Raw genomic sequence first — 12,363 nt, 5'->3', positions numbered from 1 at the left:
CATAAAACCTGGTCCAACCCACCTCTTCAGTCTTAAAATGTCCTGTACAAAGTCAGGAATATGGCCATTGTTAAATTATAGTTCGTTTCTGTGTGTGATACATTCTAATTAATTTTGCTTTCTGTTGTGTCGTTGTTCTCCTCTTATATTTGATGCGTTTCCCTAAGGTTAAGTTTGAAACCTGGATTGGGTTTTTTTCTCAATCGATTTATGAGTGTCGAACAGCGGTATACTACTGTTGCCTTTATTCTATTAAAATGGAAACGATGTGTGAACAAAACAAACAGACATAATAGGTATAAATGTCAAAAATAGGGGTACAGCAGTCAACATTGTGTTATCATCATATTCAATATAAAAACGAACAAATATATATATACAAATGTTTACAATGGCACACTAATACAATGACGGACTGTATGAGTACAGGGCCACGTCATATGTAACAAAGAACACAATAAGGCATATAGACAAGGTATACTAGTAAAAATGAAAGATAAGAATACAGAAATTATTATTAGAACAATGACGAGATGTATGAAATACAGAGCCACATCATTGTAATAAAGAAACAATAAGGCTTATAGACATAGCACATCAGCAAAAATGAAAGACAATAACACAAAAATCTATCACAGAACAATGACGGGAGTAATGCAAAAGGAGCGCAGCACTTCTATGTTGCACTTTGTAAATACAGCTGTTGCTCAAAACACGCCTCTTTTGGGGAGTAATTGAATATTCATAGAAAATTCATTTTGTTTACATACTGGTTCCCAGTTATGCTCTCTGTGTTCCATATCGCAGAGACAGCACTTGGGAATGTTACCAGTAAATAAACACGTGCATATTGTTTACATTGAAATCTGTGGTAACCTTTCATTCGAGGTAGGGGTAGTTAAGAAAATCAGTGTAAGTTTAAACCCTGAGACGTTCAGGGCATATAAACGTTGAAAATATGTCGCACAGCCCTATATTTTGACCTTTGAAAAAAATTGTGGTGCATATGAACTTTAAATTCTAGGATAAGATTTTTTTCAAAACTTCATAGTAAAAGTGGTACAGTTTTAGCCGTAAAAGGAGTTCCTATGGGAAACTGCATTGTCAATATTTACAGAAATGCAACCTATATAGGGTGAAAAGGGAGGACCTTCAGAATTTCACCATATTAGCTCTATTTCATAGATTTTAAAGAAATTAACTCAAATATGAAGTTTAATAAATATTTAATGAAGATTGGTAGAATCCTGGGCCTTACATATGATGACTCAGCATAAATTCACAGTTTACAGTATGCATAGTTTACTTAAAGTCCTGGATACAAAATTAATTCATAATATTTGCATATTTGTAAGTTAAATTGTTTAGTGCTTATATATACTCTTCGCAGTCATTGAAACTCATAGATCCTTCCTGAATATTATTTATGGGGGAATTTGTGTCCTTTCGATAACCCAAAAGTAAGCCGCTACACCTATATCTACTTTTTTGTCACCACGTCATGATAAATACAAGCTAGAAAATCAAAAATATCTCAAGAAAACTTACAATAGTGTGTTCTTTCCTGAATATGTACTAAATATTCCAAATTGCTAGAAAAGGTAGAGTGATTCAGGAAATTTTAGGCCCCAGGGGCAAAAAACATAGAAAATTGCCTACTCCCTGGGTCATAAAACAAATAATTTAGCTTGTAAATGCTATGATTTTGTGATTTTAAAGTTCTTGATATAAAAAACAATAACTATGCTTGGAAGTTATGCAAAAATCAGATGTTAGCAGTCATCTCTACAACATTTTAAGTGAATTTATATCTCAGACTGGTATCTGCATACATACAACTATTGCAAATATAGCTTTGTTTGAACACTTCTAGTATATATAGTAGCTTAATTATGTCAGATATATGGTTACAGATGATACTGTTGTGACAAGAATTCTAAATTGACCATTTGAGGCTGAAAATGTGTTCTTTAATTGACAAATAGGCATACAGTAAGATGTGGACTGGAGACAGAGGCTGGATTGGATACTTAATATAATCTTGAATGTTGTAATGGTTGACTGCTAAACATTACATTTATAATATTCTGATATGCTTTCAATATGTTATCAAAACAGTTTTTAACAGGTTCTAGGCATTTTTTTATCAGAAAATATGCAAATAGGGTAAACTGGCAATACTTAAAGTCTTGTTTTCAAATTCTTTAAAAAATTGAAACAGGGGAGGGTTATAAAATGTATAGTAAAGAAAAACTTAGAGTATACACAGTGATGTCTTTTAGACTATAATTCTGATAAATGAGTACTAATGTGAGAAAAACTGATTTTAGAGAGTTTTCTATTTGAATAAATGTCTGTATAGGTTGCACTTTGTAAATACAGCTGTTGCTCAAAACACGCCACTTTTGGGGAGTAATTGAATATTCATAGAAAATTCATGTAGTTCACATACTGGTTCCCAGTTATGCTCTCTGTGTTCCATATCGCAGAGACAGAACTTGGGAATGTTACCAGTAAATAAACACGTGCATATTGTTAACATTGAAATCTGTGGTAACCTTTCATTCGAGGTAGGGGTAGTTAAGAAAATTAGTGTAAGTTTAAACTGTGAGACGTTCAGGGCATATAAACTTTGAAAATATGCCGCACAGCCCTATAGTTTGACCTTTGAACAAAATTGTGGTGCATATGAACTTTCAATTCTAGTATATGATTTTTTTCAAAACTTCATTGTAAAAGTGGTACAGTTTTAGCCGTATAAGGAGTTCCTATGGGAAATTGTATTGTCAATATTTACAGAAATGCCTACTCTAAATGTAAAAGTAAAAAGCAATAGATCTTGTTCAATTCCTGATGCCACAAATCATTCACATGTTCTCACAGCATGATACAGAATTAATTTTGTAAAATTCTGGACTATTGTGTAGTCATTAATAAAAATTATATAACGAGTATCAAATAATAATTTTGTTCTTTTATAACATAATATATACTATAAAATATTGTACAATTAATAATAATTAGTGAATTTTAGTAAAATTTTGTATTAATTATAGTTTGTACATTGGAAGTCAAAATACAATTTATAATTTGTACAAAATTATAACTTATACACACCACATATACTGGTTTTGTGTCGTAGATAATTACCTCATGTCCTATCTTTCTCTATTAAATATTTTTCATTTTCAACACAACACCAATAGTTGAAGGGAAATAACCGTTGTAAACAACAAATGCACACATTTCTTGAACCATAATAAACTTACCTGGTAGCGATGGAATGGCGTCAGGTAAATTTTGAGGAAAGATCGACCGGTCGGTGAAACACAGGTTCGATTTGTATGATTTGCAATACCACAATTAGGTTGACATTCTGATAATATAATTTTCTTGTGTAATGCATAAAATGAACCGTAGACAAAGAGATTTTACTGTTAAGTGTTTAGGACTAGTTTCATGTTTATTTATTGTCTTTTTCCTGTTTAGATATTTAACATCGGCAAAAAGTTCAGAATTATCGGATGGCTATGAATATGATAATCCTTTTGAAGTAATAGATAATACAAAAAAGATGCAATTTGACATTAAACAGCATTTGCAAAATGTTATAGATAATCCCCTTGACATTAAACAACATGTTAAAAATATTATCCAAGAAGTTCTACCACAGCAAAATGAACCTACTGAAAGTTCATCCACAGACAGCAATAGATACCCACCAAATTGGGAAGCACTCGACAAAAGGCCTTTACCAAAATGGTTTGATGAAGCTAAAATAGGAATATTTATTCACTGGGGTTTGTTTTCGGTGCCCAGTTTCAGTTCAGAATGGTTTTGGTGGAGTTGGAAGGGAAAAGAAGCAACAAACAAGAAAGAAACCAAAGCGTTTATGAAGAAGAATTACCGATCTAATTACACTTATGCCGATTTCGCACCAGATTTTACAGCAGAATTTTTCAATGCTACTGAATGGGCGGACATTTTTAAAAACTCAGGCGCCAAGTAAGACATTTTTTTTTCATTTCTAAACGTTTGCACTACATAAGACACCATATGTCAACATCTTTTTTATGTTTGTTTTGCAGTGGTGATATAAAATCAAGTTGAATATAGAAGGAACTTTATTGCAACAATGCATCTATTTATACAAATTATCACCATCCGAGATATGGTTTAATAAAATGCTTCAAATAAAAATTGTAAAAAGGTATATAAAGTTGATTTTACGCCATCGAAACTAGTTGATTGACTAAATCCCCCAAGGCTGCCATTTTGAGAGCTGGCTATGTTATGTCTAATATCAACTACATGTGCCGCCGGCGCGACAATACATATTCAACTCCATACTGGTGTGAATACAGTTATTAATGAAATTTTCCTAAAATCCGTAAAAATTCTACTTAACAGTAGTCTCGATTTGTAAATCAACAATACGCATGTATGCCAGACTAATCTGCAGATATACGAAAACCAAACATTTGAACAACTTTGATTTCCGAATTACGAAAGGACAACTATTAGTCAACACTAAGTGACATGGGCATAAGAGGAGAAAATACATATACTTCGTGACAATAATTATACTTTGCATTCAATTATTAAACTACACCAATATATCGTTCCACAATAAAATAAAAAAAACTATAATTTTATATGTGAAATAAAACATGTAATTTTGATAGAAAAAGGCAACAGTAGTACACTGATGTTCAAAAGTCATAAATGAAATGACGTATAGTTATTTTTCGGGAATGTTTAAAAAATGCTGTAAAATCATGTGAAGCAATAAACGTGTATTTGAAGTAATAAACTTCTATTCTACAGATACGTAGTACTCACGGCCAAGCATCACGAGGGGTATACCAATTGGCCATCTGCATATTCCTACAGCTGGAACTCATTGGCTATTGGACCAAAGAAAGACCTTGTTGGTAAGAAAGGAAGATAAATTTATATTTTGTATTTGTCTATGTTATTGTAAAAAGTTAGCAAATAAGAAAATATAATATTGATGAGTAAGAGATGTGTTATGATGCAAGTGAGACAACTCTTCACCAGAGTTCCAAAATGAAGTGGATGAAAGCGCTCAAAGGATTAAATGTTATTTGTTGGCAGATTATAGTTGTTGTAGTTTTTCTCTGCTACGTACACTATTACATACTTATTTCATGGTTACTAGGTCAACTTGGTGCTGCAGTACGTGAAAAGGATTTAAAATTTGGACTGTACCATTCGTTGTATGAGTGGTTTCATCCACTATATCTGAGAGACAAAAGAAATAATTTTCAAACTCAGGATTTTGTAAGGGTAAGTACGACAGTTTATGTTCCCATAATACGAATAAAATGAAATCTGAGTATATATATACAACTCGTCTAAACATCAACCCAACAATGTTAGATCTGTAAATTTGCTTTCGCAAATTTTTGGTTCTTCCCTCGCCGGGATTCGAACCCATGCTATTGTGATATCGTGACACCAAATCGCTTGCACTGCAGCCGTCCCGCTAGACCACACGACCACCTGGGCTATATATATATATATATAAGAAGCATCCAGGCTAACATAATAATAGACAACCACTTGTGAAGCTCCCTGATTTGGGACAGACTTATAAGGGTGGTGAACTCTGTTCTCTCCTCATATATGACTTTATGAAGGATCATTCCCATCTTTTTCCACTGAATTTATTGCAAGTCATAACTCGACCAATTCTACGACATGCACAGTTACTGCTAGTCTTCGATTGATTAATTGATAGTCAAACTGCGTTTTATTTGAGGAAAACCACAAAACTGCTTCGGAATGTCCATTTTTTTTTTATAATTTAAGTACTAGCACGAGGTCAATATGACAGTGGTAGACTGTTAGTCACAAATGGAATCATTAGCCCAGTAGTCAGTGCTCCACTACTGAAATGATTAATTACAAAATTCACGTTGATAAATTAAGAAAGTACTAATGAACTAAATAGGTTAAAGGTTTTATCTCACGCATGCAAAGTTGACATTGCTGAATTTGTTATTTTCTTCTTGTTATGTAACATTTGGTCAAATAGCTCCCTACGTTATACATCACATGCTTTCAAATATTTTAGTTTTAAGTGTTCATTAAGAAATAATTTAAAATGAGCGTTTCGGACTCATGATTTTAATGAACTCTTTTATCGGGTTAAGCAATTCATGATAGTGAACCTGTTGTGATAGATACTTTCGAATAGAATCATTATGAAACTATTTATTTCAGGCAAAAACTATGCCCGAGTTATATGAACTTGTAAATGTATATAAACCTGACATAATTTGGTCTGATGGCGAGTGGGAAGCAGAAGATACTTATTGGAATTCTACTGAGTTTATCGCATGGCTTTATAATGACAGGTTAGCATAATTAAAAATATTGAACATACAAGGTAAATCACAAAAATACTGAATTCCGAGGAAAATTATAAACGGAAAGTTCCTTATCAAATGGCAAACTCAAAAGTTAAAACACATCAAATGAATGGACAGCAACTGTCATATTTCTGACTTCTGTCTAAGTTGGTTTAACAAGTTTCTGATTCCGCGTTTCTTTAAATGTTTTCTGTCCAAAACGTTTTGCACAAAATTACAAATATAAGCATACAATATTCAAATCAAACACATATATTGTTACAATATTCAGTACGTTGATCTGCATATTCAACTTGTTTAGGATGTTCATATCTCATTGACGTATATTAATCATCTGCTCTTGTCATTTTCAAGAAGGTATTGTTGAAAGCGTAACTCTTTTTCTATATTTCAGTCCTGTAAAAAACACTGTGGTAACCAATGATCGGTGGGGAAAATCTGTAAGATGTAAACATGGAGGATTTCTTGGGTGTAATGATAGATATAATCCAGGTAGGATATAGTTTTTAAGGGCGTAGGATAAATACAATAAAATGTGGGTGGGGTCTTGTGTATTTAAATTCGGTGTTGAGTTTATGCAGTTTTCCTTAATTGAATCAAATATTTTCAAACATTCTAAGTAATGAAGTTTAAATTATTCCTTGAAAAATTATACGAAACCGATCACGAATTGTTTGACCGTTATGGAATACTAGTATATGTTTCGCAGATGATGATGAATATGTTCCAGTTGTTGTGACTACAATCACGTCCTCTCTATTTCGAAAATGACATATCGAATATAACTTAGTACATGGTGTGTACTAAAGCAAACAACACGACAAATGCCCTATGTGGAACAGAATTAGCTTACCCTTCCGGATACATGAGATCACCACCCGCTTTTTGGTTTGGTAGGGTTAGTGTTGTTTGTTCCTTGGGTTTCTATCTTGTGTTTCGTATAATGTTGTTTTTCTTTTAATCGTTTTTAGTTTTCTGCCGTGGTATTGTCATTTCCACCGAATTCTGACTTTGAATGTTCCTATAGAATCTTTCACCTCTCTTTTCCCTTTTAGTAATTGATATTCAGGGGAATTCCAATCGCTTTCCTGGTTTTGATGTGGTGGGTGTATTTGTCGTAATTTAGATGTTAACATTGAGAACAACAAAAACTTAGATGAATCATGTTTTTTAGCGGTTTCTTTGGTCGTTATATAAAAAGAAAGGATCTTCTTGTCACTCAGGTTTGTTCAACGTATTTGATAATGGTTATGTTATATGAGACTTTAGAATTTGATCTTTTTTTAGGTATTCTTCAAAAGAGAAAATGGGAAAATTGTATGACGATTGACGAAAAATCATGGGGATTCAGACGTGAGGCTAATCTTAATGATTATCTTACGATAGAAAAACTTTTGCAGACAATAGTGGAAACTGTAAGGTAATAATATATGTGAATTTTATACAGAAATGTTAAGATGCCCTTAAGATTCGTTCCGTCGGTTACATCGTGCATTTACAATATACTAGTAGCAGTAAGTAAAACGTTCATATCCATTTTTTACTCAGTTTGTAGCTTTTTTATTGATGATTTTTTGTTGGGTTAGTCTTCATTTTCCCAGTAGGTAATACTGCTAATCTGTTCAAATGATAAATTCGTATTTCGTTACCTTCAGCAACTAACAGTAATGTTTGTATACTTTCTTTCTTAAATTATTTTCGTTTAACGGTTAAAGCGTGTTACATTGTAACTAACTTTTATTCATGTTAGAAAATTGACTTCAGAACTGACTAATTTAAACGTTTACGTTTGAAAAGCTGTTCGATTATGATCCAGTGAAAGTTTTTTTTCCCATAACTTAAGGCAACAACAGTTTACAGTTGTTTAATTCTCCACTAATCGATTAAGAAGATACAAATCAAGGTCACATACATACGTAGCATTCATTACCTGCAATACGAATCCACGCTCAGTTAAATGAATACGTCACAATAGGTAAAGTTACAGATCCGTCGACTCTTCTGGAATACGAATCCACGGTCAGTTAAATGAATGCGTCACAATAGGTCAAGTTACAGATCCGTTGACTCTTCTGGTATCGAAGGAATAAAGACCGAAAAGTCATTTCGCCAGTGATTTGAAACAGTTATAAAGTTTTGCAGCCTTGAATTAACTTTGACGACACCGAATTTTCTTTGTGGTAAAATGACATATTTGGCAACATAATGGTGTAAATAGCACACAAACTTACTGTAGAGGAAAACAGTTGTATCATGGTTTCCTATATGAAATGTAGTAGCCAAGTTTCGTTCTGATATGTTTTACATATCCAATGAAGTTAATAAAACAATAAGTCTTGTTTATCGTTACAAGTATCAGAAATATAACCAGCTTTATTGTTCATATCTTAAATCTGAATAAACGTAGCATGCCAACAGACAAATGCTTTCATCCTCAACACATAAAAGACTGTATTGCAATAATTCTACTCCGTTGACAAATACCCTGCAAGACATTTTGTATAAACGGAAGAAATTCTCATCATACTAACCTCTTTTTTTTGGTAGTAACTACAACATAAAAAGTACTCTTAAAAACACATGAAATTTACATAATTCATTATTCAGTTGCGGAGGTAATATTTTAATAAACATTGGTCCAGCTCATGATGGCACTATTGCTGCTGTGTATTTAGAAAGATTAAGGCAGATGGGAGAATGGTTGAAAGTAAATGGCGAAGCGATTTATTTTTCTATTCCATGGAACTTCCAGAATGATGCTGTGAATGAACATGTTTGGTATGTTACGTTTATATAAGTACTGTTGGAATAAATAAAATAATAAAATAAAATTTGACATTGATTGATCAATACATATCACTATCTTAAGCAGTACAGCTATTGTAAAATAAAGTAAACCTCTCCTTTTAGTAAAAATCTTGTTAGTTTTATGAAATTTGTAACTTATTATAAATATCGACAAAAGGCTTATATCAGAATCTCGGTTCAACTACATCAGACTCAATGGTCGTCCTAGAACCAAATCATTAGGAATGTCAAACAAAACAACAGACTGAAGTGCATTAAAAAACAAAATTCCGAAAAAATTGTGTCAGACACGGCTATATATGGCAATACAATACATGGGGTAGACACATTTCGGAGTTTCGATTTATTCAACAATTCATTCACAGTTAATTGACAGTAAATGATAAATGCAATGATATGCCATGTCAATACAAAATTACAGACTACTTGGATTGTGATATCTTCTTAGACAAAACGTCCACGTAGTGGCAACGATCTTGTGGTTGTAAAACTTCCTAAAATATTCTAGGACTTAATTAATACGGATTTCTTTTTAGATTCTACGGAAATTAAGACTAAGGTTATATAAGGTCGTAGATGACGTCAGCATGATTTTTTTATAAGAACTTTCTTTGCGGTGATGCTGATATGTGTTATAAAAGAAGTCCGTTGATCAAGGTGCTTAAGAAAAGAGTGTGCGGTAAAAAAATTCCAACCGTAATAGCCTGAATCCACTTGTAGTAAAGGTTCCCTATTTGGAAATACACAAATATTAAGATAGTATGGCACAACAATTGCCATGTATGATCAGCGTAAATTTTAAACATGATACGAAAACGAATAAATACACAAGGCGTATTTATTCTATTCTTTGTTAAAAGAAAAGTTGTATTTATAATATCATACTTTAATTTTATAAATCCTAGGTTTTATACTGTTCTTCATGCAGGTAAAAGTTTTGGTTTTAGTAAATAAATATTAAAGTTTAAACAATTCTCAACCGAACGCTTTGGTTGAGAATAGTTTGTGGTTACATCAATTTGAAACTTAAAAGTTTGAAAATCATGAAGTGGGTTATCGATATATGCCAATAGAGTTTTGGCAAAGATTTTTCAGTTTTGTAAACATAGAAAGGTGATCGTTGAAGTTTGGCATTAAGTTTAAGGTAACATACAATTGCTTCAGATAAGTATTGAGATGTAACACTGCTATTATATTGTTTCACTTCAGTAACTAGTTTTTATTTTCTAACTTTCCACCTGATAATAAAAATATTAAGATAACATAAATGAAATTAATTAGAAATGACAAACATTTTGTTTGAAGATACATTTTAATGCCTTTTTGTGGTGTTATTGTAGGTACACCAAACGAAACATTGACGAAAAAACATCAGTTTATGCTATTGCAACAAAATGGCCACATAATAACAAGCTACAATTAGCTGGGCCTATTACTGGAGATAAAACAAATGTTACTATGCTTGGTTATAACACACCAATGAAATGGACTGCTGATCCCTCTGGAGGAATACATATTGACATTCCATTTATATCATACAAAGAAATGCCTTGTAAATGGGCATGGGTTTTTAAAATGACAGGTCTTACAAATTCTTAGGTTTGATATCGATGCAGCGTTTTCTCCTCACAAACTTATTTATGTAATATACATGATTTTTCTTATTTACATGGATAGGATAGTGTGGTATAGTTTCTTTTATTCTGAGAATCTTTGATTTTGATATTTTGTTCCAATATCAAGGCAGCTTCAATATATGCATTTGAAATGATCTGGATTTGCCATTATCTGATCATCAACAGGATCTACTTAAACTTTCAGATCACTTGAGATAAATCCTACTAGTTGGTGGTATTTGATTTTCTATCTAGTATGTTCATAATGTATTGTTATATGATGTTGTTGTTTTTTTTTATATTATGTGTTTTTATGATCTTATTTATTTCTATTTACTGCAATTTTAGTGCCATAATCATGTATTTGTCTTTGAATGAACTAGAGAAGAATGCTTTTTGCATACACAGATGTAAACTGTGGAAACTTGTGTTGGAATAATTTTATAATTACCTATTGTTTAAGCCAATAGCTGTCTCATTTTGTAGTTTTGCACACATAACAAACAAAAATCGTTTTAACAATGTTGTATTACGATATAATTGATTTTCAACTGCAATGTGCCAATTATAATAAGAAAAAGCATTTTTACTGGAATTTCCAAACGTCTACATCTTCACTAGAAGACAAATATATAATCATCTGCAATATAAATGTTCTGAAAAAGCTGCTTATGATAACGAAAGTAGCTGTTTGTTTATTCAGACATTTCAGATGGCTTTACAATACAAAGGCTCTTCATTGTAAAAACAAAAACAAAATGAGAACAACCATATTTAAATGTATATTATACATTTTTTTGTTTTTTTTCAAAAGTGATTATTTTACTTGCAAAAATGTAAAATATATTTTTATATGTATTTATATTTTTGTCTTGGCGTTGATTTACTTTCGATTAATGAGTTTTGAATGTCCCTTTGGTATCTTTACTTCTCCTTTTGTTTAGGTATTAATTTTAATGACAATATGTATAAAACACAGAAATATCTATTTATGAAATGATACTATTCTAAAACTCTTTTCGTTTGATATTTTTTATCCATATTTAATACATTTAGTTTCATTTTGTCAAATGTATGTTAATATTGGTGTCTCGGACAATCAAAGTTTGGTCAATATGATCGTTGATATCGTACCTACATAATGACTCTGTCATATACATGTTTTTGTGAAAGATAATTCATTTATATTTTGCGTTGGGTTTTTTATTATAATAATGGAGTAAAATAATCAAATGTTTTTAAATATTTCTATGTGAATTATTATCCACTGGCATTCTTCAATGTATTATAATAATGGATTGGAAAACAAGTTTTGCAACTTAAAATATTAATCCCTTTCCACTTTGCGGTTGCAAGTGCTGCCTTGCAGCGGCATTAGCCTACTATTTTACGTACAAGAGATATAGCTCTCTCTTCACACGGGTCATTCAGCCATTTATCGTACCCTTCCGACAGACAATCATCGTTTCCTCAATACCACACTCGCAAATGGTGTCAACCACTACACCACGGCTCTCTATCAACAATAAATAAGAGTAGAA

General features: G+C 32.0%; 1 protein-coding gene across 2 annotated transcripts; it reads left to right on the top strand.

Moving 5' to 3' along the window:
* Positions 1-3,260: 3,260 nt before the first annotated feature.
* On the top strand, positions 3,261-11,963 carry LOC134688566 (alpha-L-fucosidase-like). Of its 2 annotated transcripts, XM_063549374.1 has the most exons (8): positions 3,261-4,005; positions 4,828-4,934; positions 5,183-5,310; positions 6,250-6,383; positions 6,793-6,890; positions 7,686-7,818; positions 9,006-9,176; positions 10,547-11,963. In XM_063549374.1, the coding sequence occupies exons 1-8, from the start codon at positions 3,401-3,403 to the stop codon at positions 10,803-10,805; spliced, it is 1,635 nt and encodes a 544-aa protein (XP_063405444.1). In that variant the 5' UTR covers positions 3,261-3,400; the 3' UTR covers positions 10,806-11,963. The 2 variants fall into 2 exon arrangements, with proteins under 2 accessions (XP_063405444.1, XP_063405451.1); XM_063549381.1 differs by lacking the exon at positions 9,006-9,176.
* Positions 11,964-12,363: the final 400 nt, after the last annotated feature.

The sequence above is a fragment of the Mytilus trossulus genome, chromosome 1 (genome assembly GCF_036588685.1).
Source record: "Mytilus trossulus isolate FHL-02 chromosome 1, PNRI_Mtr1.1.1.hap1, whole genome shotgun sequence".
In the NCBI taxonomy this organism is placed as follows: Eukaryota; Metazoa; Mollusca; class Bivalvia; order Mytilida; family Mytilidae; genus Mytilus; species Mytilus trossulus.
Note: the sequence above shows the minus strand (reverse complement) of the source record. Positions and strands in the feature narration are given on the sequence as shown.

Excerpts from the sequence above, each read along its gene's own strand:
- LOC134688566 (XM_063549374.1), top strand. The coding sequence starts at position 3,401 with ATGCATAAAATGAACCGTAGACAAAGAGATTTTACTGTTAAGTGTTTA. Across the intron at positions 4,006-4,827 it reads TTTAAAAACTCAGGCGCCAA|ATACGTAGTACTCACGGCCA; the intron begins GTAAGACATTTT and ends TCTATTCTACAG. Across the intron at positions 6,891-7,685 it reads TAATGATAGATATAATCCAG|GTATTCTTCAAAAGAGAAAA; the intron begins GTAGGATATAGT and ends ATCTTTTTTTAG.